We start from the raw sequence: 26,104 nt of genomic DNA on the forward strand, positions 1-26,104 counted from the left end.
CTGTTTATACTTTTCTGTTCTTTTGAGGCAGGGTCTCATGGAGCCCAGGCTGGCCTCTAACTCCCAGAGATAATACCTGCTTCTGCCTTAGTGCTGGGATTAGTAGATGATCCTGAACTCTCAGTCCTCCTGCCTCCTCCTGCCTCCACCTCTGATAGCTACTGAGATTATAAGTATGTGCCATTATGCCCTACTAATTTCGGATAATTTTCACGCAGCACAATAATATTTACCCACAATTTCTTACTAAGTCAACATGTATTTTGTTTTGTTTTTCAAGACAGGGTTTCTCTGTGTAACAGCCCTGGCTACACTGGTCACTGTGCAGACCAGGCTGGCCTCGAACTCACAGAGATAATATCTGCCTCTGCCTTAGTGCTGGGATTAAAGACACGTGCCACTACTGCCTGGCTTATATCAACATGTATTCGAAGTAGAGGAATTTTTTATATAATTCTGTAAGACTCTAAAGTGACTATAATTTATGACAAGAAATCAAGGAGTATAAATACCAAAAGCATAGAAATAACCACAGCATAGGAAAATTTCAAAATAAAATCATAAAAATCACCAGGATTTTAAAATTAAACCATTTATCATTTAATGAACTAAAACAAATTAGACAAGTATTAAAAATGTCAGAAACAGGTTGAGAGATGGCCCAGTGGTGAAGAACACTGCTGCTCTTGGAGAGGACCTGGGTTCAGTTCCCAGCACCCAGAGTGACTCACAGCTGCCTGCGGCTCCAGTTCCACGGAAGGCAGTGCCCTCTTCTGGCTTTTCATGGGTATCAGGGAGCACATGGGGCACTGAAATACATGCAGGGGAACATTGATACACACCTTTTTGTTTGTTTTTCGAGACAGAGTTTCTCTGTGTAACAGTCCTGGTTGTCCTGAAACTCACTTTGTAGACCAGGCTGGCCTTGAACTAACAGAGATCTGCTTGTCTCCAACTCTCTAGTGCTGGGGATTAAAAGCATGTGACACCATGCCTGGCCACATCATTTATTTATTTATTTTTACATTTTGGGAACTATATTTTCAAGGAATTTCTTATATTTGGTTAAACACCAGTAAACCACAAAGGCTCTAAAATATGACTATCATGATTTGTGATTGAGGAACAGTTTAAGAGGCTACCATTTTTATACTATGTAGACAAGCCACTCAGTAAATGCTGGAAACTTCTAAAGTACTTGGAGCCCGTGGGAAATGTACCAGCTCCTTACTATCTAGGTGCTAATCCAACTGTTTCCGGTTCTAGCTGAGCACCAACTCAGCTGCATTTCTCTGACGTTTACTAGTTCCTGCCATCAGAACGTGAGCACCAGCATGGACGGGCTCCAGGCGCCAGGAAACTGATGGCGGAGGCTAGAGAGGGGCATTTTAGTGCAAAGCATTTGCTAATCTGCCACTTCCAACTTCATTTGAGGCAGACCTGGAGTAGTAAGATTAAAAAGTGGAGGGAGAGGACACAACGACACTAAGTGCTGGCTAGTACTAGCTGCTTTCAGCAAGGTATTACAAGAAACTGGATGAACTCAGGACAGAATGGCTCTTCTAGAGAACTGACAAGGAATACTTAGAAACTTAAGACTTATTGGGTTTACTTTCTGCATACAGACATCAGTAATAGGGCTCACTCTGAAAAGATGGTATGAGAAAGAGAATGTCATTAGACTTCTCAACTGAAAGAATGCTGAATGTTTCTCACAAGGGCCATAGATCCTGTGTGTTCTTCACATAGGGTTACTGTTCCCAGATAGTCAAGAACTAAGCATCTCAAGTAGATTTAAAATTTAACCTAGCAAAGAACTTTGAATCTAGCTTCTGGCACATGAAGCTGACTGGAGCCAAACAGACCAGAAGGCCACTGAAGGCTAACAATCATGTTCAAAAGCAAAGGAAAGCAAAGTAGAACCATCGCAGAGCCAGAAAACGGGAGTCTGAGAACTACCTGCAGGTAGTAGAAAACGCATGGAACCCAGCACGGCATGTCCTTCTCCAAAACCTACTGTAGCTTGGCCAATGTCGATAACCTGAGATAAACTGTCCAAGGAACAGGAACAGCGGCTATCCAGGGAAATATTCGTATGTGGTTCTGGAAAAGTGGAACGGCCTAATCTGGGCAATCCCGTTATTTAAGGTTTTTACAAGGTCCTTCCAGTTCTTTCGAAGCAGCAACACTGACTGCTCTATTTCCCACAGACTTTCCATTTTTGAATGGAGTCAGTTCCATTACTTGATGTTGGCTGGGGTAAGGACACACAATGCCCGTCTTTTAATTCATTTACTGGTAAAGAATCACACCCAAACTGGAGAGGGCTGTGCTTCACTTGGATATCAGGGCCTTCCCGATGGTAAGAGCTCTGAGTAGGACTCTATAAAGAAAAATGACAGCCACTGGCCATCTGGGTATGAAGAAGGTACTAACTAGACACTCCCAAACTAGTACATTTTTCTTTCTAGGTGCACAAGCAAATCATATTTCCCACCTTCCACCAATTGGTTTCCTAAAAGTTTTGGTTCTGACAGACAGAAGCAAGCTAATGTGACATGCCACTTCTTTACTGGCCGGATAACACTACAGTCAAAGCTACAGCTGGGGACTGGAGCACTGGGCACTGAATGCCCACACAGAGCAGAGCCCAACCAGTCTCACTAACCATGCGTGAGTAAGAGATAACTGTGTGATGGTCTACTACCAGGACTCCAAGAACTATGCGTTACAGCAGTTAAGTTACTTACCTACACTTCACTAGAGATTTTAAAAGAGGTAATGATGGCATTATTGACATTTCTGAAATTATTGTTCCTTGGGTCATATAAGTCTTCAGTTTTTTTCTTGTTGTGTTTATTCTATTATTTTTTCTTGTAGTATGTATATTTGACATAAAATTTATCATTTTAACCATTTTAAGTGTACATTTCAGAGGCAAAATCTGTTCATATATTTGAAAAACTTTACCAAATTTATCCCCATACTCCTTTGATTGTGTGAAGTTGAAATTCTACAAGCATCAAAAACCATATCCTCCACCTAACCGTGAGATGATGGTCAGCTAGTGACTAAGTCAGAACCTATGGTTCATATAAAAATAGAATAAATCTTCCCCTGATGATGAATTGGCTACCCCTGTGCCACTGAGAGAGGAGGAATCACATTTTCAGTGAAAACATTAGGACTAGTTAATGGCACCAACTTTCCTTTTCTTTTAGTACTGGGAAAATTTTGATGGATGGAGGATAAAAACAAAAAGAGATCCGGGGCTCACAGGTAGACACAAACAAGCCTGCATTTTGATTAATCATTTACGAGGAATGGTTCCACAGAACAGAAGGTTGTAAGTTCCCTGTGACAAAACAAGAAGCGAAAACAGTAAACACCACTCAGCTAAGCAACCGTCCTGCACAGGGCATTGCTGAAACCTCATACCTGAGCAAGTCAAAGCCACTGACCCCAAAGGAGTCTATCCTGATGGGTCTCATCAGCTCCTCTACTGTGGGCAGATCTAAAAAGAAGAAAAGTTAAATTGCCTAAGTTGCTTAAATTATACATTAAGTAACAAAAAAAATCATTTTTCCCTCTATTTCATATATTTAACAAAGTGGCATGTACAATAAATGAAATTTATATCACAAAATTGCACCAGGAACCCTCTCTTGGACCTTATAAAATATATCTCCATTATCTACACCTAGATCTCATATACACACTTGCTATGTAATTTTTTTAATCTTAAAATACTATTTCTATTAAAAAGCATTAATACACATACATATATACATCAAGCTTGTTGCTTAATTTGGCTAAGGCTCATTAGAAGGTGAGCTGTATTCTGTGTTTAGCTCTAACTTTGGAGTTAATCTAGGTGGGGTTTCCTTTGATCATGTCCTTTGTAATGGTCTGTCCTGTCCCTTTAAGAGACAGGCCCCGCCCACTCCCTCTCCAGTCCGCTGAGGCAAACAGATCTTCCTTCAGTTTCCAGCCTGAGTTCTAAGTTCCTTCCTTTCTGTTTCTCTCCCAAAGAGGCAGCTTCTGCATCTTTCCCTTCTCTCCACTTCTCCCCTTCCCTCTTTCCCTTTCCCCTCCATAATCCACTAAATAAATGCCCACTTTCTCTGCATGGCACACTTCTCATTCGCTGCATGGCTCCCTGCCTGGGACCTCTGCCACCACTCAGGGTGCTGTGGCATCTTACCATAACACCCTTTACATTCAAACACTAAGAGGTCATCACCACAGAAAACTGTATGCAGAATATACTCCAACGGACACTGTCTAAAGAGGGTAAATAGTAAAGATAATTTGTCCATCCATCATCCGTCCATCCATCATCCTTCTACCAAAGCTATCACCTTTACCAGATTCTGTGGTAGAGATGTTCTTTGAAGACTCTTCATTTTCTTGAAGATAATCTTTTACTGAGCTCTTGACATTTTCCACAGTGCTAGCCTTGATTATTGGTTCTCCTGTGTCTCCCAGAGAATGAGCTATATGACGGTAAGCCTGATGCAGGGCTTCAGTGTCACCACTGCTCTGTCCATAAGACACACCTGTGGAAATAAACGCAATTCCCAGGTGTCACAGGAGACAGATGAAACACTGACGTCATTTCTTAGTCTCTTAGGAATGGTGAACAAGGGTGCAGGTCAATGGCAATATTAAAGAAGAGTCGAGCAGAAACCTGGGTAGGCTATGAGTATGAACTCATAGCAAGTAAAGACAGTCTTGATATGGCATCTGTCAACTCTGACGTTACCAGTCCCTGCTGTCTCACTGTCCTGAACCAGCCTCTCTGTGCCAGGTAAAACTGTTCCCATACCTCCTAGATGGACACATTCCTCTGAAGGATCTCCTCTTTTGCTATCTATGATTAATGTTTTAAAATAAAACAATACATATAACCTTATGTTCTACACACAACAGAAAATGTATAGAACACAGCCTGTAAGGGATTTTCCTCTCATACTAAATGTTGTTGTGGGATATTTTAGTTGCATTCTGACATTCCTGAGATTGCCAATAAAGCTTACCTTGAATCAAAGGGTGGAGCTAGCTCCTAGCTGACCAAAATTAGCAAAAGATGGTTTGGAGAACCCAGGATTTAAAGAGAAACACAGGAAGCAGTAGGGAGGTGTTTAGAAAGACTCTCTGGCTATTGGATTGAGGAAGGAGAGAGAGAGCAGGTCACTGGTTGCCTCTCCACAGCTTCTCTGATCAATCAGGTTTTTACCCTGATACCTGACTCCCGAGGTTTTATTGATAAGAGAATAATTATGTAAACACTTAAAAGTGTAGCCGGAGATGAGTGTCATGGAGGTAATAAAAGCCAATTTGCACAATCAACTGTGCAACTTCCATAATTCTGTAGTACTCTGTAGAAATCATGTACTAATTCTTGCCTTCTTTGTAACATGCACATTTCAATACTACTCTGATCGTTCCCCCCACAAACCAAGAGTATACCCAGACCAGAAAAGCTGCAGTTCTACCTTCACCTTTAAAGAGCTCATTACTGCTTACCAAACACTGCAAGGAGACAGACTGAGCTAGCATGGAGGAGAAAAAGGTTGCACAGGTAATAGCAGTAAGATCATGAGACATGCTCTGCAAACATGTCATCCTGGTAGATACCCGGTTTGTGTATCAAAACTATGTCTTGATGAAATGTCTGTCTTTCAAGGTTTTTTTGTTTTTTTTTCTGTTTGAGACCTGATCTTTTTCAAATTAAAAAGTTACCTTCCTTCTTTCCTTCCCTTCCTTTCTTATTTGTGTGTACTTGCCATGGTACATGTGAGGTCAGAGGGCAACCTGTTGGAGTCATTCTCAATCATGTGGGTTCTGAGGACTGAACTCAGGTAGCCACGTTTGGTAGCAACTACCTTTACTGGCTGAACCACCTTGCCAGCTACAAGACTGGATTTTATTATATAGCCCAGGTTGATCTTAAATTTGCCATCCTTCTGTTTCAGCTTACTGAATGCTGGGATTACAAGCATGCACCACCACACCCAGAAATTTTTTATTCTCTATTTGGAGAGGAAAACTAGACCCTTGGAAGTAACGATGCTTGGAAGATGTTGACCAAAAATAAGAGTTATGACAAGATAATGTAGTTTGAGTCTTCTTGATTTTTGATCTAGATGCTGATTACATGGGAGTGTTCAGTATTTAAAAATTCATCAAGCCAGGGACCAATGAGATGGCTCAGCAAGTGAAGGCAATGCTACACAAGCTTTAATATATGAGTTTGACCCTCAGAAACTATGGCAGAAGAGAGCTGACTCCTGAAAGTTGAACAAGAAAATAAATAGTAAGGCAGGTGGTGGTGGCACACGCCTTTAATCCCAGCATTATTCGGGAGGCAGAGGCAAGAGAATCTGAGTGAGTTTGAGGCCAGCGTGGTCTACATGAGTTAATTCCAGGACAGGCTCCAAAGCTACAGAGAAACCCTGTCTCAAAAAAAGAAAATAATTAGTATAAAATTAGCATAAGTAACACACAAGATGTTTAGAGTTGGTTTGTGATTTCTACTGTTATTTATTCAAGGGTCTCAGTTTACTTGACTAATATAAGTCCTCTGAACCCCCAAAGCAAGACGGTTAAAAAGTTCCCATTTGCAACTACTAATGTGGGAAATCAAGAAGATATTATATTCTATAGCAAAACAAAATATGCTGCCTGGTACAACCTTAATTTCATGGAAGATCCAAATGACAATGATGGTTCTGCTGCTTTACAGTTTGAAAGGGCAGTATCACAAAACTGTTATGAGCTTTAGGGAAAACAGTTCAGAATCTGAGGGTGTAACATAGCCTCTTCCTAAGGAGGGAACAATGTGAAGTACAGCCAGGACCCATGTCCATTTCTCCTACACCTGGTGAATTCAACAGAAAACCATGGATGGTATAACAACTAATTACCCCTCACCTACAGCCTCCCCTTGTATTGACAGCATAGTCAATCTATGAGATTGAATGTCTTCAATGTCCAGATGGTTATTTCATGAAGTTTTCTAGAAAAGAAGCCAGTTACTCACAGAGCATTCAAAAGTTAGGCAAGAGTCAAGTTTTCACATGTGTTACCTGTTCCCACTAGTTCACCATCAGTCATTTCTGGGATGGCCTTTGCTTTAGAGGTTGCTTTATTTTGATCAGCAAGGTCAACATCCTCAACAGAGTCTAAAGAATCAAGCAGCACAACTGCAGGAACATAAACAAAAAACAAGGAGTGTAGGAAACTCTGTGTGCTTCTTGGTTCAATAAAATAAGGCACAAGCAATGCTTAAAAACAAATATTTACATATAAATGTTGTTAGTGCATAATCACATGTGTTTCCACACACATGATTTTAATGGTATATACAAGATAATAGGCTAACATCAAAACAAACATAAGTGATTCCACATATCTAGACATTTATTTGAAAGGTGAAAGGCTTGAGAAAAACAGAAAAGGAAATATTTCAAACATAATAGAGTCAAGAAAGGAATAAAGGACAAATGACTAAGAAAGGTTAAGAATTTTAATTCTTTTTGAGAAAGATATTCAAAATAAAAACATTTTATTCAAAATTATTTAGATGAGATTTCTGAACGGTTTACTTGTCAATTAATATTTACCATTAGCCAGCATGCCAGTTTTCTCTTCTTCCTAAATTAAAAGAAAATTACATGTTTTGAAAGCAAGATTATATGAAATGACCACAGTTCTGAAAAGCAAAAGCTATGAGAGGACCAGAAACAACATTTTCTAGATGTCTTCATCAATACTTGTCTGAGCCAAAGCTGTACAGGAACTTCTACCTGCTCCTTCTAAACCTGGGCAATTGCTAAACCTGTTTTAGGTCTTAAGAAGATTTGCCTAAAGTGCCTAGAAGTCATCTGCTCAAAAATCATGTCTCAAAAATAATGTCTTTTTTTAAATATCAAAGTAACAGGGCTATGTCACACAGGAGCCTACAAGTATAACATCAATCAATTGTTCAAAAATTAATTACCAAATATACATTCAATTCCCCACTTCCTCTACAGTCTGAAGGACATACCTTCAGACAGGCATGCTACCAAATGGCAGGAGAGATGTAGTTCTTCAGTACTAAGGTTTTTATGTAGCATAGCGTTTGATTCCCTTCTTGGGCAGGCAGTGTAGGGTCTTCTAGAGTTAACACTTTAGCTTTTTATCATTTTCATTTTTACTCAGCTCTCTGGGAGGTTTCCATATTATTATGCAGATTATACGTTCTTGATAAATGGTAATATCCTGCTCTTTATTAATTTTCATAAAATATTGGGAGTGCCAAATTTCAAACATAAATACCATGAATTTCCAAAGATGTCATGAGGTCACATTAATTTTTCTGTTAATTTAAAAATCATCTTGCTTCTTGAAAACCGATATATGTATATACACTCGAGGAAATGTATTATATAAATTAAAAAACCAAAGCATTTATGTATAACCTCAATGTGTTTCTATTTAGATAATCTATGGCTTTATATAAGCTTAAAACCATCTTGTCCTAAACAGATCCCCAAAAAACCGCCCAGATGAAGACCAAAATAATAAATAGTAAAGATCCCATTAACTACTAATATATAGCTTTAATGACAAATTATAGTACATAGGTAGTATTTAACGGCAGCCTTAAACACACCTTGGTAAGAACTGAGAGAATGACAGAACTAGAGCAGCAGCCTGTATGTGAACAACGGAGCAGTGTGATTTTTTATCTTAATTACAGGAGCTCCAGACACTGCCAATTTTACCAATCCTGAGAAGAGCTATTTCCAGCTTCCACAAGATCAGTTCTTACACTGATGTCTGTCCATAGACTAACTGAAAAATAGTATCAATATTTAATTATGTTCAATTGCTAAAGCTTACCTTAAAGAAATTATGCAGCAAAGGTCATCCTATAAAAAAGCATCGACTATTATGATTGTTTAATGTATACTGATACCCTGAGACTTTAGGTGAGCAATGAGCAAGGCCACGAGGAACTCTGCATGCACCTCAAGTCTTCACAGGGTGAGTTTGCCAAGCTGATAAAGGCAGTCACAAAACTGTTAAAAGACAACTGCTATATACCTGTGTGGGAACATCTGCTTTTCTTGACTCAGGGGTCTCTTTGGGATGGGTCTCTTCATCTTTAGTAATCAAAGGTACATCAACATCCTCTGCATCTTCAAAATCATCACTGTATGTTTCTGATGGAGATTATTGTTAGAAAGATCATACTGTCAGAGTTAAATTTCAAGAAAGTACTACTGGCTTACAAAGAAAATATCTCCAAATATAATCCACTGGGGTAATAGCACTCGGGTAATCTCTCCTTTCCTTCCTTCCTTCTTCCTCTTCCTTCCCTCCTTCCATCCTCTCTCTCTCCTTTTCTCTCTTCCTCCTTTCTGTTTTTTTCTTTCTTTCTAACAAATAAGTTCAAACTAAAATGAACGCAATCTTAGGTTTACTTTATTTTCTGTACTTTGACATATCCTTACATAAATACTAGCCCTATATGGCTTTTGCTGTTCTTCAGTCCTGAATAATTCTTGGCATAAAGCTCTTAGACTATGTCTTAGTGCCTTTGCAGTGGGAGAACAAGGCATCTCCAAGTTAACTGATCTCATCAGTCTACTCATGGGGCAGGTGGGGGCAGGAGTTATACGGTCAACATCTCTTTCATCAATTTTTAAGTTGTTTATTATTTTTAAATCAAGAGGCTGACTGAGATCAGTGGAGTAAAGGAAAGAAACCCTTTTTCAGAATGCAAAGAGTTACAGTGTGGAGATAGTATGGAGATGTATGTGAAAGTAAGGCTTAAGAATGTGACCTGGAACCAGAAGGCTAGACTCAATTCTTCACCCCACTACTTCCAGCTTCAGAATGACAGACCATCACAAAACCCCTGGCCTTACTTTTCTCACCTGTAGAGATGACAACAGCACTTATCTCAAGGAACACTGAGATCTGAGAGCTAAGCAGTATCTAAGGAGTATTTCATATATAACATGCACAAATATGATGTGTAATAGTACTGATTGGCAGTATTAGACCTAGTTTTGCTAATCTACATTAAAAGTTAATGAAGACATATCATGTTTTATCTTTTTTCTCTTTGCAGTGGGAAATGAACTTGAACATGCCAATCAAGTAGTCAGCCTTGCCTTCTAAATGGGAAAATTGCTAATGCACATTATTCTAAACTATATTTTAATGTCATTTAGTAACTGAACAAATTATAGGAAAATATTCCCATATAACATATGAATGGCAATTTCCTTCCTAGGAATCTGTCATGAACAGAGTTGGTGGGAAATAAGTCACTAGCAAGTGACACAGAAGTGAAAGGAAAAGTAAAGTAAAGGGAAGGAAAACATGTTAGAGCTTTCGGAATCATCAACGTGAATTAAGCTGACACACAAATGAGGGAGCAAACCAAACAGGTGGCCATTTTGAGACCCATCTGGGTTGGTGCCCCGTCTTCCAGCCACAGCGACACTGAGAATGCTGCCTGTAGTGAATTACATATTCAAAATATTCTCTATGCTTAACTTCAAAATTATGACTTTCAAACAAGAACATGTTCTTAAAATACAAGAAACTAAACCATAGGCAATTAAAGTCTAAATGCTCCTTTTTGGAGATATTTCCATCCTTTATTGGCAAATTTACCTGTAATCTCTGAGTATAATGAAATCTGAAAAACCCCCTGTCATGCAAGGACTGAAGAAACTGGATTTAAAGTCCACTGTGAACAATTAGACAACACTGGCAGTGGGCTGTCAGAGGAGCTGCAGTCAGCAACGGAATTTACGGCGTACATGTCATTGGTTAGCACGGCTACTCAGCTACGATGAGCACACCTCTGAGAGGCAAAGGCCAAGGGGTTTGTCTCCGAATGTCCCCTGCTTCTGCTGTGACATCTTCTGCTTGCTGCTACTGCATTCTTACTGCATTTGGCATGGTGGGACTATTATGTGAAAGAGTCCCACTGTATCTAGTACAGTATGATTGTTTTATGGAAAAATTCCCACTCTTCACTGGGCAATTTACATGCAAATCATAATGAAGATGATTTTTATAGAGCAACAGCACTTAGAGATGTGAGATTTGCTGAGGATGGAAAATAACAAGTTTCAAGCATTACGGACCTGTGAATTCTGCCTGTGGAAAAAAACAGGCTGAGACCAAAAAAGGCAATTATGTCCCTGTACCCAAGGTTAGGTCTGAGTTCTTTGGTCATGTAGCTTACAGAATTAATCACAGGCTTCAGTGTGTACCTTGTAAAACCAAACTTGTGAAAAGAAATTAAATGACCCTATCGTTTGTGAAGAAAAGTAGATGGTTAGCTAGACCATCTGCTTACTGGGGTTTTAGAGAGTAGAACTAGGACAGGAATCTGCTACCCCGAAACTGTAAACCAAGGGAGGAAAGAACTGGCGGAAATACGCTTGGCTTGAATAAAGTTTTGTTAATCAACAATAATAAAAAAATCATTGTTTTGGAGTGAAGCTGTTACAGTGGAAAAACTAATACAAAGAAAAACGTTTGATTACATGGGCTTCTAAGAAAAACATGTAACTTGTGAGCATAATGTGATTTCTTCCTATGTAAAGATTTTGTTTTTGGAAAATATGTAACTTGTGTTTGTGAGGTGATTTCCTTCTTGCATAGAGATTTTTGTCTTAGTATAAAAGGATTAATAGAAAAATAAATGAGAGAAGAATTAAGTTTTGCCTCCTCAGATAAGTTTCCTGTGTGTTTGTAATAGCTACTGACCCCACATCTTCTCTCCAGTTTCTATGACCTGCTGGAGCTGGACTCTGGCACAAAATATAAGAAGTAATTGTTTTTAGACATCAGATAATTGGCAGGGAAAAATGTAATTCCGAAGAAAGACAAGCAAATGAGACATGAGCTCCATAATCACTGAAGGTGAATACATTTTTGGAGTATGAGGGAAGGTGAGGCAATTTCAACGAACTGAGAAAATGAAGAGTTCTGAGAGGCCAAGCCATGCAGCAGCTGTGGGGCAGTAAGGAGGTGGGCACAATCAGCAGGAGTTCCAGGGGAATCTGCATGGGTCCCTGAGGATGAGGGTCCTTCTGAGTTGAGACAAAATACTAAACCCTTAATATAAAGGCTGTGTCAGGAACTGGGAAACTACAGCTTGGACAGTTCCTTCAGGAGACACACGGCAGGGAGACTTTTCAACCCCAACCTATGAGCAGAAGGCCCTCACTGAGTACTGTGGATTATTAGAGGGCATGCCACAGGTCAGCAGAAAAACGATGCCCAGAGTGGCTGCTCTAGACACCCCTAAGTGAGACAAGAAGTGCCTCAATGGACCAAGTCTACCAGAACAGGCTGAATACCTTTTTAAAGAAGAAAATAAAATCCAGATATCATAAAATCTACAACATCCAACAAAACAAAGCAAAGAATAGTAAATGGAAAAAAGCAAGCATATTCAACAAGTGGTGCTGGCATAACTGGATATAACATGTAGAAGAATGAAAATAGATCCATATCTATCACCATGCATAAAACTCAAATCCAAGTGGATCAAAGCCAACCACACTGAACCTCACAGAAGAGAGTGTGGAAAGTATACTTGAATACATTGGCATATATAACCCCAGTAGCACAGACTCTGAGAGAAACAATAAATAAGCTTCTACTGAAACTGAGAAGCTTCTGTAAAGCAAAGGACAAGGTCAACAAGACAAAACAACAGCCTACAGAATGGGAAAATGTCTTCACCAGTCCCACATCAGACAGAGAGCGATCTCCAAAATATACAAAGATCTCAAGAAACTGGTCATCAACAAACAAATAACCCAATTAAAAAATGGGACACAAACCTAAACAGAGAACTCTCAACAGAGGAATCTAAAATGGCTGAAAGACACTTAAGGAAATGCTCAGCATCGTTAGCCATCAGAGAAATGCAAATCAAAACAACTCTGAGATTCCATCTTACACCTGTAAGAATGGCCAAGATCAAAAACACTGATGACAACTTATGCTGGAGAGGTTGTGGGGAAAAGGGAACACTTCTGCATTGCTGGTAGGAATGTAAGCTGGTACAGCCCCTTTGGATGTCAGTGTGGTGATTTCTCAGGAAATTAGGAAACAACCTTCCTCAAGACCCAGTAATACCACTTTTGGGTATAAATCCAAAGGATGCTCAATCGTGCCACAAGGATATGTGCTCAACTACATTTATAGCAGCTTTGTTTGCCAAAGAACCTGGAAATAACCTAAATGCCCCTCGACTGAAGAATGGATGAGGAAAATGTGGTACATTTACACAATGGAGTACTTCACAGCAGAAAAAAATAACAACATCTTGAATTTTGCAGGAAAATGGATGGAGCTAGAAAACATTATTTTGAGTGAGGTGACCCAGACACAGAAAGACAATTATCACATGTACTCACTCAGGTTTTTAAACATAAAGCAAAGAAAACCAGCCTATAAACCACAATCCCAAAGAACCTTGACAACAATGAGGACCCTAAGAGAAACATACATAGATCTAATCTACATGGGAAGTAGAAAAAGACAAGATCTCCTGAGTAAACTAGGAGCATGGAGACCTTGGGGGAGGGTTGAAGGAAGAGGGGAGAGGCAGGGAGGGGAGCAGAGAAAAATGAGCTCAATAAAAATCAATAATAATAAAAATTCTCAATCCTCCTGACTTAGGTTCCCAGGCCTTGATGTCAGCCACCATACCTGGTATAAAATATTCTTTAATAATAAAGATAAAGCATATTTTCAAACGAAGAAAGCTAGGAGACTTTGTTCTTAGCAACATTAAACTTGATGGTTTAAAGAGGGTTCTTTCATGTGTAGAAACTGAAATCCATACACAGGAGCAGAATACAGATCTGTCAGGAAGCAGAGGAACAGCACAAGTCTTTACAAGGATACACTTCACATTCCTTAAAAGATTTCAACAACAGTACAACATATTCTGGTATTTTAAGACAAGTAGAACAAAAAATACCTAAAAATAGACACTGAGGAGTCAGGTTTTGATGCTCACATATTCATATAAATTGTATACGAATAATAATTCATATAAAGTAGAATGTCACTTGAATACCCTTTAATAAGGTAAGAAATATGTATGATTTGTATCAATTCAGACAAAAATACAACAAAAAGGTTTAACTAAAAAGCCAAGAGGGAACAGAATTGAGTTTTACAAGTAAACTAGGAGAATGCAGAGCAAAATAATAAAAGATAAACAGAAAACAAATTAGATGTATAATCCCAGGACTCAAGAAGCTGAGGCACAATGATTGGTGTGCGCGCATGGCAAGTATGAGCTATACAGCAATATTATTTCAAATAACTAAGAATGAAAACAGTTCACAATCATATCAGTAAACACCATTTGTAAAGGGTAGGTGTGTAGTGTTTTAATGAATAAAGCTTGCCTGAATATCAGAGTGCAGAGCTAAGACACTAGAGGCCAGGGAGCAGTGGCACACACCTTTAATCCCAGGACTGGGGAGACAGAGGCAAAGGGATCTCTGTTAGTTCAATGCCACCCTGGGCGACAGCAGACTGAATCTGTCTAAAAGAAAACCAGAGCTCACTTAAAGGTGATCACAGTATTTGGGATTTCACTTTAATCCCAGCACTAGGAAGGTGCAGGCAGGAGGGATGTGGCTGGACAGAGAAGCACACAAGGTGGGAGGAGACAAGAGCTCAGTGCAGTCTGAGGCAGCAGCCAGAGAATGTGGTCTGAGGATGCAGTCTGAGACAGGATCGCCCCTTCTGTCTGAGAAGTGGTAGAAGTAAAAGGTCTCTCTAGTGCTGGCTGCTCTGCTTCTCTGATCCTTCAGTTTTCACCCCCTAACATCTGAGTCTGGGTTTTTATTAAGAACAATTAGAATTTATGCTAGATACTTATCAATTGCACACCAGAGGTGGCCATGTTATTCAGAAAAGCAAAGTCTAGCCCTGCAGAGCAAACCATTTTAAATGTAAACACAGACATACACACCTTTAATACTAGCACTTCGGAGGCAAAGGTAGAAGGATCTTTTAGATCAAGGACAGCCAGCTCTGCATAGTGAGTTTAAGTCTAGCCTGCTTTACGGAGTAACATCAAGGTCAACGAACAAAGTAAAGCAAGACTTTATCTTTATAAGAAAAAAAAAGGGTAAAGGAGGAGAGAAGGAGCACTTGTGGCACCCCAGTGGAGGTCTTTCTTCTGCCTTTGGATCCTCACTGTCTTCACACAGAACTTCACCACCAGCTTCACCATATGAGGCAGTGGGTCCTTCTTAATAATTTCTTAATTATTGAGATAATAACACAGGCACTGTACACTCTGCTCACAGCACTTTCTAAGACAATGCGGTTTACCTTTTCAATACTATTCTTATCAGCGTCTGTACTATACATTGTATTATTTCTTCAGTGAAGTTACCTGGCAGTCCCTCATGTTCTGATTCATTCTTATGCCCATCTTCATCTGGTTCCATGTTAGCTTGATAACTGGAAAAACATTTAACATGCAATATCACAGGTTAATATGTATCCATACAATATATGTTGTATTATTTGTTTCAAATTTTCTAAAATTATGTCTTTTCAAGCAACATTGTTCTACCAAAGCAAAAAATTAGGGTGACAGAAGGAAAACGTTTTGAAAACAAGATTCTTAAAGCCTAAAACTAAGTTGAGCTGCAAATAATCAAAAGAAAATGCCATTTCTTTTTATATATAAATACACACAATTTTATGTGTGTACACTAATATGAACACACCTCATCCCATGAACCAGGTATCTCTTCATTAGAGATTAGGAATTATGAGCTATGAGGAAAATTATAGGAAGGTCAAAACAACAACAAACTCCACAAAATGAAGTTAGCATTTATATGATAATAAGCAATGTAACTCTTAATGGAAGTTGATAGGGGCCTGCAGTGATTTGGATGATAATGACCCCGTAAGTTCATATATTTGAATACTTGTTCCTCAGTTCGTAGAACTGTTTGGGAAGGATTAGAAAAGGTATGTTAGTAGGGTGGTCTTTAAGGTTTCAAAAGGATTCTCAGCTAGCTCTTTATGGGGGTCTTCTTTTCCTTCCCACTCATCAGTTCCAGAGGGCAAAGGGACAGAAAGCTTTGTACATGGCCTGTGAGCATGAGTGGAGATAGCCCTCTGGGAGACAGACTTCAGTAGACAGTTCGACTTTATTGTAGAATATAAGGATCATGATCTTCACTAAGTGGCATGCTCCTATCACAAGGCTTAGCATGTGGCAGTAGGGTCCTATCAAAATGGCTGGAACACTTGCCTACCTGCCCTGTGGGTCATCAAGGGAAGAGGGTTTGCAGGGAACTGTGTCAAGGATCACTTTTGAGATAAGGTCAGTCCTCCAGGCCCAGAGACAGTCTCCAGATAAGGTTAAGTAGACTGCAAGGAGCTTTGCTGGGTAGAGGGGGTCTTCCAGTTGCCGAGCTTAGAGAAAGCTGCCAGGCTATGGTAGATTGTAACCTCTGATCAGCCAGCAATGCCTTCCAACTTCTCTCCCTGCCTGGGGCTTGTGGATCTAGATGGGAGCTTTTAGGGGTTCCTGCTGCCGGGTGCCACGCCTTTGCTCCACCATCATGGACTCTAGCCTCTGAAATATTTAGCATATGTAAACTTTTCCTTCTATCAGTGGCCTCAGTCTCAATGTTTCATCATAGCAATAGAAAAGTGACTAGGACAGGGCCTTAAACCAGTACCTGGTACGGCTGTGAGAAATACAGTCCACTGCTTCTGACTGAAGACTCTTGTTAACTGTCACCTCTACAATGCTGGATGCAGCTGGTTAAGTGTGCTGCCATCTCAGAACCCCACAGCCCACACCTGTCTACTCCATCTGCTGAGACTCAGTTCTAATGAGCCACACGCCATGATTCTCCCAACTCTTTCAATTTTATTTTTGTGTTTTTAAGATCCTAGATAAGACCATGATTCGATTTTCATTTATGAGAAGAAAAACAGCCACACGGTTAATTAAGTAAGATGTTTGGCACCAAACCCTGGCCTTCACATACATACATACACACACACACACACACACACACACACACAAAGAATGGGATTTGTCTGTTATATATTTACCTATTAGAATTCATGCACATACAGAAATACAGAAAAGCACAAAAATTAGCTAATGTTTTTATTATATTTACCTCTGTAAAGCTCTGAATTGTGCAGAGTCATCAGAATCTAGTTCTTGATTTAATTTGGAATAATCAATAGAAGACGTCAAGCCTTTTTCAAGTCTGGCAAAGAACTGCTCTTTCTCTTCTTGTTCTTCTAACGTGTCCAACCCCAACCCCAGGGGACTATGATGGAGCTCAGAAATGACTAATTCTACACAGAAATGAATGATAAACACATTTTGTTAACATGTACAACTTTGATAAAATTAAACAATTCTTTTGCTGATGTTATAGAGGAAACCCCCACCCATCAAGCAGGTCAATGAAAGGTTGTAACGTAACTTTGTGTCTAAGTTGTGATCCTGATTATGGGGAAATCATATAATATGATATGTGACGGAAGCTAGGGGACAGTTGAGTCCACTGCTACAAAGTCTGCAGTGCAGTAGCAGTGACTTCCCGAGTCACAACTCCCTTCTCACCATTTGCTTCTAGGCTGTCAACACTTAAGATGGAGGTTCCACTGCTCTTAAGAAATTGAGCTTTATCAGCAGACTCCTCTTCTGTGTCCACAATAGGTTGGGAAGCCTTCTTTGTCTTCAAATAGCTCACATTTGTCCCAAGCACTCCTAGGAACAAGACTTTATAAGTTGATATTCATAGCTGGTTCTGTTTAGAGAGCTGTTATGATCATTATATCAATGTAAGGAAACTGTCTTAATTGATTTTGTGCATAATGGCTACAAATCTGTCATATTAAATAAAAATAAAATAACTAGAACTAGAATTTACAAAAGAAAAATTGTAATTCTGCTTGATTACAGTACCCTTTGCTTTAAAAAGAACATTTTAAAGGTTTGCATAAGATTCCTTACCCAGTTTTGCTGCTTGACACTGACTATGAAAAATATGAACCAACATACACAATTCAAGACAGGGAGAGTAGGTTCAAGGACACATACGAGGCTAGACAAGTTCCTTGTAAATACAATTTCAAGAAAACACCAGAACATCTCTGAAGTCATCATTTCTCAAACTTGGTGTGGGAAAGTCTCACACCAAGGTATGTGTAGCATTTTTTGGAGAGGCAAGGCTATCACAGTCTCTAACAACATTTTTGAATTTCACCCTTTCTCTGAAACTAAATTATAATAGAGATATTAAATGTATTTCATGATTGATTTGTGTCGTGGTCAGTCTCTGCTATCAACCTGACAAAAAGCCTCGGGCTCCAGAATCAAGTTTTTTCCTGGCTTTATGTGAACAGTGGCCTTACTAGAACTCACAGTAATTTCCACACAGCTGTACCAAGTTAGGATCTACCCGGAGCCCGCAGATGACCGAGTGCAAACCACAGTGGTTGCTGTTGTGTCAACTCCTCACTCCAGCTCACGTGGGCTCAGCAGAGGTGACCCTGACCAACAACCAACAAGAGAAACTCAAAGATAACTTAGTTATGGACCAGCAGAGAATCCCAGCTTCACTCACTAGGCAGACCCTTAGCCTTATGACAAATGAAAGAAAAAAATCAAAAACCAACATTCTATAAGAATTTGTTCAGTTTTAATGTTTACTGGTAGCTACTCAAGACTGGTAATGAATGAATCCCTGTCCTTAGGATGGGTATACAGGGCCCTCAGAAGCTGCTTCAGTCTGTGTCAGGACTCCCACCTAGAGAACACAACAGAGCCTGGTACACAGAATGCACTCTGAACTCACTAAATGCTTGTGACTGGGAACAGTGCAGGCTGCACTCGGAGTGGAGTGGGGTGGAGTGGGGTTCTCAGGTGCTACAGAAGTCTAAGGGTTTGTGCTTCACCTAGCTTTGCTGCTTCTTTTATTCACTGCATCTACTTTGAACATCTTACAGTTTTATTTGTTACAGGTAAGTATTTTTGTTCTAGGAGCTATTCTTTCCATTAAGAATATTTGCTTATTTCTGCTCTGGTTTAGTTCTTTCTAGACAAAAGGCTTCCATGCTAATTAAGCCCCAAATCTTTGGCAACAGTTTCCAAAGTACTTTTATCCTATGATATCTCTTTTGAACACTATGGGAAAATTAATTCTAGAAAAAAATTTCTTTATAAGCATACTTAATTGTTATGTGGTTTAAGGAATTCATGAAAAAAATCACCTGAAGTTTTCACTGAGAAACTCACCTAATGTATCACAGTTAAAAACAACTAACAAATAACAAATAACATCATCACCAATAACAAAAAAATCTAAGGAGCACTGTGAAGTCAATGCTAACACAAGGAAGGAGCACTGTGAAGTCTATGCTAACACAGGGAAGGAGGAGCACTGTGGAGTCCATGCTAACACAGGGAAGGAGGAGCACTGTGGAGTCCATGCTAACACAAAATGCTAACATAGGAAAGGAGCACGGTGAAGTTAATGCTAACACAGGGAAGGAGCACGGTGAAGTCAATGCTAACACAGGGAAGGAGGAGCACTGTGGAGTTTATGCTAACACAGGGAATAAGGAGCACCGTCGAGTCAATGCTGACACAGGAAGGGAGCACTGTGAAATCTATGCTAATGCAGGAAAGGAGCACTTCCCATCCACACAAAGCTCCTAAGTCCAGGGTGCCATACGATGTGGCGAGGTGCCCTGTGATGTTCAAGGCCCAAAGGAGCAAACCCTTGTGTTAAGAGGGAGCAGGAAGGTTACTTCAGGACTGTGGGAAGCTGTGACATGAGCCTTACTGGACAAGGATGTTAAGACGAAGGCCTATGACAGCAGGGAAGCAAGGGTTAAGCAAGGCATAGAGGCTGGGATCCAAAGGTGTTTCATAAGTGTGGCAGAATCACACATGTAGAGAGGAGGGTATACGGAACTTCAACTGTCACTTGAGAGAATCGAGGCTCAATATTGTTGGCGAAAAAGGAAAAAGAAAAACAAACAGACAAACCCCACAAACAGCAATAAAAGCCATAGGTAAAATCCTCCCCTAGGCAGGAGAAATAGAAATGCTATTCATCACCATAGTTGTGCTTAACCCTGACCCACAAGTACGGAGAACACAGGAGCAGTCATGGTTCTTCACAACTGGGGCAGCAGCAGAAGCATAAGTCCACGTCATACATAGTGTGATTTGCTGAAGCATGGATATCACTACGCATGATGCACACCTATTACATGTGTGAGCAACACTAAAGTCACACTGCAGTTATAAAATGTGACCAGGAATATCCTGGGGAAAGTATAAAGACAGGTCAGAGAAGACAAAGGCATGTGCTACAGTTGAGGCATTACTTAGTAGCAAACTGTGATTCCAAATCCTACTTATTTGTTAATGTAGTTACATGAATATAGTGGCAGATTAGTAAACCAAATATGTAAATTATTTGACTAATCTTAATTTAAATGATCTCAGTGCAAATTAATGCAATAAGATATTCTGAATTACATAATGTGCAACAAAGTAGAACAGTATGAAAATCAACTCAAACCTCAGTTTTCTTTAGTTAGTAAATACAGAATTTAAAAGTCTTGACTGACCTCTTGTGGTCAAATGATTTAAAACAACAAAAAATTATCAGTCTTTACCGTCATCAAAATCATCTTCAGTTATCCACCAAGGCACTGTATCTTTCTTCTTCATTTCTCTTTTAGGTTGTGTTGGTGTTTTGCTTGAATTTTCAAAAGAATCATCTGAAAGCTGAATAAGATACAAATTGTTAAATTTTAAAATACAGTTCAAATTACAAAATCCCAGATGTTTTTCCTTTAGCTCTTTCACAGTTCAATTATCACATGAATAAAAGTCACAAAAACAATGTGTAAATTCCATTTCCAGACATAGGTGGTCAACTTCAAAATCAAGCGTATGTCTTGGAATACTGACAACACATCTGGAATTAAACAAGTGAGGTATCATGGGGGTGGAATGAAAACAACCCCCCTAGGCCTACAGGGAGTGGCACTCCTAGGAGGTGTGGCCTTGTTGGAAGAAGTTGTGTCACTGGGGGTGGGCTCTGAGGTTTCAAATGTTCAAGCCAGGCTCCACGTCACTCTCTCTTCCTGCTTTCAGCAACTTCTTCCAGCACCATGTCTGCCTGAGTGGCACCATGCTTTCGGCCATGATGATAATGGACTAAAACTCTGAAACTGTAAGCCAGCCCCAATTAAATGCTTTCCTTTAAGAGAGTTGCTGTGGTCATGGTGTCTCTTCACAGCAATAGAAACCCTAAGACGGGTACAAAACAAAATAACAAAATATGATATACACACTTGCTTAGAAAACAAAGAATAGACCCCATATTCTGGACATTTTCTAGGGTCTAAGAATAACTGGCAATTTAGAAAACTTACTACAATGACTCTAGAATACAGTCTCTGTGAGTGAAAAATGAGATCACAGAAATAAACATTCTGTCCCAGATATTAACCAACAGGTATTTGTCCCTTCCTACTCCTTAGCTATTTTTTTTAACTACAATTCTGAATCCCTTTTTCTAACCCTAACACCTCCTTCCTTCTAGTCAACAAAGGTAGCCTCCCTCTTCTGAGAGAACAGAACTAAACGCCACCCTTCTCCTCACCTCCTCCATGTTCTCACACTGGGAGGTCCTTCTCCTCAGCCTCCTCCATGCCCTTATGCTGGGAGGTCCTTCCCCCCACTTCAGAGACACCATTTTTTTTCCTCTGCTCTCAAGAGAACCTGCAGGGGTCACTTCTTCTCCCCATTTCTTTGCTCCTTAGCAACCCACTTGAACTGTCACCTCCTTAGCTTCCTTTCCTCCCACTTTCCTGATTATAAACCTGCTCATTACCAGATCTTCAGTACCTAGCAAGAGGTACCTGGAGCAAATGTGGGATTAAGGGAGGAATACTAGAGTCTACTTTATGTTGGGGTGGGGGGATACAGGATGAGTTCCTCATCACTACCTCTCGTGTACTCTATCTAGCTTTTCCTTTACAGAGCAATTCTTGAATTAACTGCTCAGTCCCATAAAATGTGGTTTCATCCAAAATGGTTTCCCTCAGGGACCAGGAGGCTTTCTAAATGTCTGCTGCAAAGAAAATGATATCAAGTCATCCGTTGACTACATTATGGAAACCAACACCTTCCTAGAAGGTTCTAGCTATGAACTGAGGTGAATCCTTCTTCTAGGCGCCTCTTCAGTTCTGTGGCCTCACACATAGCTAGTTAACAGTTAGGGGCTCCTGAGCCCACTCCTTCAACATGAGATCTTCCCTACACTACGTTCCTCTTCCTTTTCCATTCTCATTCTGCATCTCACCTCCCCACCCACCCCCCCACGCCCTAGGATGGAATCATGTTTATCACGTGCCTTCCTAGGGTCAGGGCTGCTCCTGGTTCATCTTACTTTATCTTTAAACAACCTTGCAGAGACTACTGATGAGAAACTGAAACCCAGAGGGAACGACTGCCACACTGCAACCATTAAAGAGTGATAACAAGTGGGACCCAAACTAACTCAGGACTCCGCCGAGGGCTGTCTACTTCCCACCACTGCAGACAGCTATCCACTGGGACAGTACCAGGGTGAGTGACTAAACTTCCAAGATGATGATTTCACCTGCCACACAGAAAATGCTATCTCAACAACTTGATGGAGTTTTAATTTTTAAAATGCTTAAAAAGAATTCATTGTCTTCCAAGTAAGAAAAGGGGAAGGTGTAAGAAAAAATATATCACTTTATTTCAACCTGGACCTCTGGTATCTCTATCACTTTCCAGTTTGTCTTTAAACATTACTACCATATTGAAACGGTCCACCTCTTGCCCTCAGCTCCATGGTTTCTCTGTCTACAGACAGGGATAGGACCATTGCCATTCAGAGCGGTGGCAAAGACAGAGAGACAAATGATGACGGCCCACCCTTCCAAAACACTGCAAGTGTTCTGCCTTTCAAGATCTTCTACACGGCTTCGCTGGCATTACCATCAAACAAAAATAAAAAGCCTGGCCCACACATAGGATCAGTATTAGGGAAGATATTGAAGACTGGGCCCTTTATAAATGAATACACTGTTAGAGGGAATCATAGTGTATGACACAACAATTTCACTTCTAGGCAAATATTCAGAAGAAATTAACATCCATCCACACTCAAAGCTGTGTGGTTATTCATAGCAGCATTATCCATGACTGTCCAAAGTAGAAAGATCTCGATGTCTGTCATCTGTAAACTTAACAAGATACAGTATACCCACAGAATGGCAAGCTACTCACTAAAGGGAACTGATGCCAAGACATGCTATAACATAGGAATATTTCATTGGAAACACTATGTTAAGTAAAAGAAGCCAGACTCCAAAGACCAGTAGGGCTCCATTTCTATGAAGCCAAAACAGGGGATGAAAAGCCAATAGTGGTTACCCCAGCCTGGGGAAGGACGAGTGATGAACGCGTTCTACGGTTGACTATGGCAAAGGTTACAATATACTAAAACAGTTGTTATATACATTTTAAACAGGCGAGTTGTATGGTTTATGAATTATGACTGAAGAAAGTCAACTTTAAAAAACTGGGTTTAACTACTCTCTTAAAACCAGATATTGAAGCATATCTTTGAGCAAAATGTTTGTTTAACAATTTATCGTGATGATCAAGGGAGTTAGCATGCTTCTTATAAAACCATGATGTGGTGTGTGTGTATGTGTGTGTACATCCATGTTCGCATATGCGTGCCACATGGAGCATGGAGGGAATGCTTGGGTAGACTAGACGAGATGATGGCATTGCGTAACAGATGCCAGCGTCTGAAATGAGAAGGAACCAAGGGCTCCTGGGTATATTCTGGAGGTGAGATGATGGCATTGTGCTAACAGATGCCAGTGTCTGAAATGAAAAGGAACCGAGGGCTCCTGGGTATCTTCTTAGGGAGGAGCTGAAGGGATGAAGGGAGGTGCTTGCTGATGCGGTGGTTATGTTTTTAAATGAAAGTACTTAAGGAGGGATCTTAGGTGAGAAATTTACAATAAAGCTTTAGAAGGCTTAACTTACCTCCTTCATAAATTGTTCAAATTCTTCATCAAGCTCTTCTTTGGAATAGTGAGCCATAATTAGTAATTTTCACTTCACAAAGAAAGCATCCAGAAGTATTTAAGGCACTGGAAACCCTAACTGACAAAACAGAAAAATAAATCTCTTGAGGAAATCATCATTGAAACAACACTAAATGTCTGAAAAATTTCATCAAGACAGAATAAAAATCACAATTACGATATGCTAGTGGAGTCCTAATTCACTGGAGCAGCTGACTTGAGAAAGTAGCTGGTGAAGTTTATCTTCTCCTCACGGTCCGTAATTACATTTCATCCAACTGTTAAGAGGAGGGCTCCACACTTTCCACTGTGTTAGTATTTGTCGCTACTAAAAGCTCTCAAAAACCAGGTCCTCACAGAGAATGTTTAAAAAAAAAAAGCAGGAAGTGGAGTACTTTCTCCTTGTAAAGGACAGCACGGTTCGTGCTGCTTGATCCAAATTAATGGTCTTGCAAAACAGATTTCCTACAAGCAGGGATGATGTTTCCAGGCATAAAGTGAATTTATAAGACTCAGAATACAATAAAGGATTTAGTGACGCACGCCTGAAATCCCTACAATAAGGAGACATAAGGCTTTCTAGTTGGGCTACGGCCTGAGTTCCAAGTTAGTCTGAGCTACACGGTGCTACCCTGCCTTAAAACACCCCAAACAGGCACAATTAAGTAATGCCTAGTTTAATGATATACACTAATTATTATGAAGTGTTTCTTTGGAAGTAAAGGCAGGCTAACAGAAACAATGCCCTGAACATCTTGAGGGTGATCTAGCCAAGTTGTAGCTCAAGGCTCAACTCTTTCCCCTGGGTGAGCCCATCTTCAGATCTGTCCTAGCTTTTGGATTTAACCCTCTGGGGGCAGCACAAACCCTGGTTGCTTTTCTAAGGGACTGGGGCGAGGACTCGAATGTATAATATTCACTCCAACCTGCAGGGCAACACCTAATGCCTTTATTTGCATTTCTGACCAAGAGGGCCAACGGTCAGGATAAGGAGTTGCACAAATAGCTTGGTCAGAGGTGGACCCCACGAAAGGGCCCTCGGACTGGTGGTGTTCAGGCTGCAAGAAGTGCAGATTTTGGCGGCTGGCGCGAAGCAAAGAAGCATCCGATTTGGAGTTCGGGCACAGGAGCGGAGTAAGGCTCAAATAAAAGTTTGGGGCCCGGCCTAAGGTACAACCTGGAAACATCGACAGGGTCGTGTGCAGCGACAGCGCCTGACCTACCTGTTACCAAGAGCCCGCGCTTTCCCGGAAAGTCCCGGCAGTCAGCTGTTGTCCGGGCAACAGACCTCCACAGGCGGGCGGGCTCTCGCAGTCACGTGACGTGACCGGCCACATGACACACTGAGCAACCACACAAGCTAAGTTTCCCGGAGACTTTACAAATGAAGAACGGAACCACCGGGCTCCGCAGGATGCTACGGTCGGGAAAGGAGGACTTAGGCAACGCAGCAGCGCGCACACCGCATTTTGCCTACGCTCTCTGTAAATCCCAGCACCGCAAGCATGACGCGAGGACGGGACGCAAGCGCACAATCCCGAGCCAGCGCAAGGCTTCCTGGGAGTTGTAGTTTAATCTCCCGGTGCTGCTCCTTCCGCAGAGACTCCTCTTCTTTCCAGTCGTTCCCACCCTTTGCATTTGAACGCTGTTTTCTAGGTTGAAAGGTGGTTTTTTGTTGTTGTTGTTGTTTTGGTTTGGTTTTTTTTTTGTTTGTTTCTTTTTCGATACAGGGTTTCTCTGTAGCTTTGGAGCCTGTCTTGGAACTAGTTCTTGTATACCAGGCTAGCTTCGAACTCACAGAGATCCACCTGCCTCTGCCTCCCGAGTGCTGGGATTAAAGGCGTGCGTCACCACCGCCCTGCTTCTAGGTTGAAAGTTGTACAAATAATTT

At 40.5% G+C, this 26,104-nt stretch overlaps 1 protein-coding gene across 3 annotated transcripts in view; it reads right to left on the bottom strand.

The window, feature by feature from the left end:
* The window catches only part of Cep162 (centrosomal protein 162), a 73,528-nt gene extending 47,828 nt beyond the window's left edge, over positions 1-25,700 (bottom strand). The window contains exons 1-11 of one of the 3 annotated variants that reach the window (XM_048435802.3): positions 25,437-25,700; positions 24,173-24,288; positions 20,746-20,857; positions 17,675-17,821; positions 17,220-17,403; positions 15,458-15,525; positions 9,097-9,215; positions 7,629-7,659; positions 7,092-7,208; positions 4,362-4,559; positions 3,439-3,514 (exon numbers count right to left, since the gene is read on the bottom strand). In XM_048435802.3, the coding sequence (XP_048291759.3) occupies positions 3,439-3,514; positions 4,362-4,559; positions 7,092-7,208; positions 7,629-7,659; positions 9,097-9,215; positions 15,458-15,525; positions 17,220-17,403; positions 17,675-17,821; positions 20,746-20,857; positions 24,173-24,229 (1,109 nt within the window). In that variant the 5' untranslated portion in view covers positions 24,230-24,288; positions 25,437-25,700. Of the gene's footprint in view, positions 1-3,438; positions 3,515-4,361; positions 4,560-7,091; positions 7,209-7,628; positions 7,660-9,096; positions 9,216-15,457; positions 15,526-17,219; positions 17,404-17,674; positions 17,822-20,745; positions 20,858-24,172; positions 24,293-25,436 lie in introns of all 3 variants that reach the window. The other 2 variants (XM_085689494.2, XM_048435801.3) reach the window with 2 other exon arrangements.
* Positions 25,701-26,104: the final 404 nt, after the last annotated feature.

Source organism: Myodes glareolus, chromosome 4 (genome assembly GCF_982192425.1).
Source record: "Myodes glareolus chromosome 4, mMyoGla1.1, whole genome shotgun sequence".
Lineage (NCBI taxonomy): Eukaryota > Metazoa > Chordata > Mammalia > Rodentia > Cricetidae > Myodes > Myodes glareolus.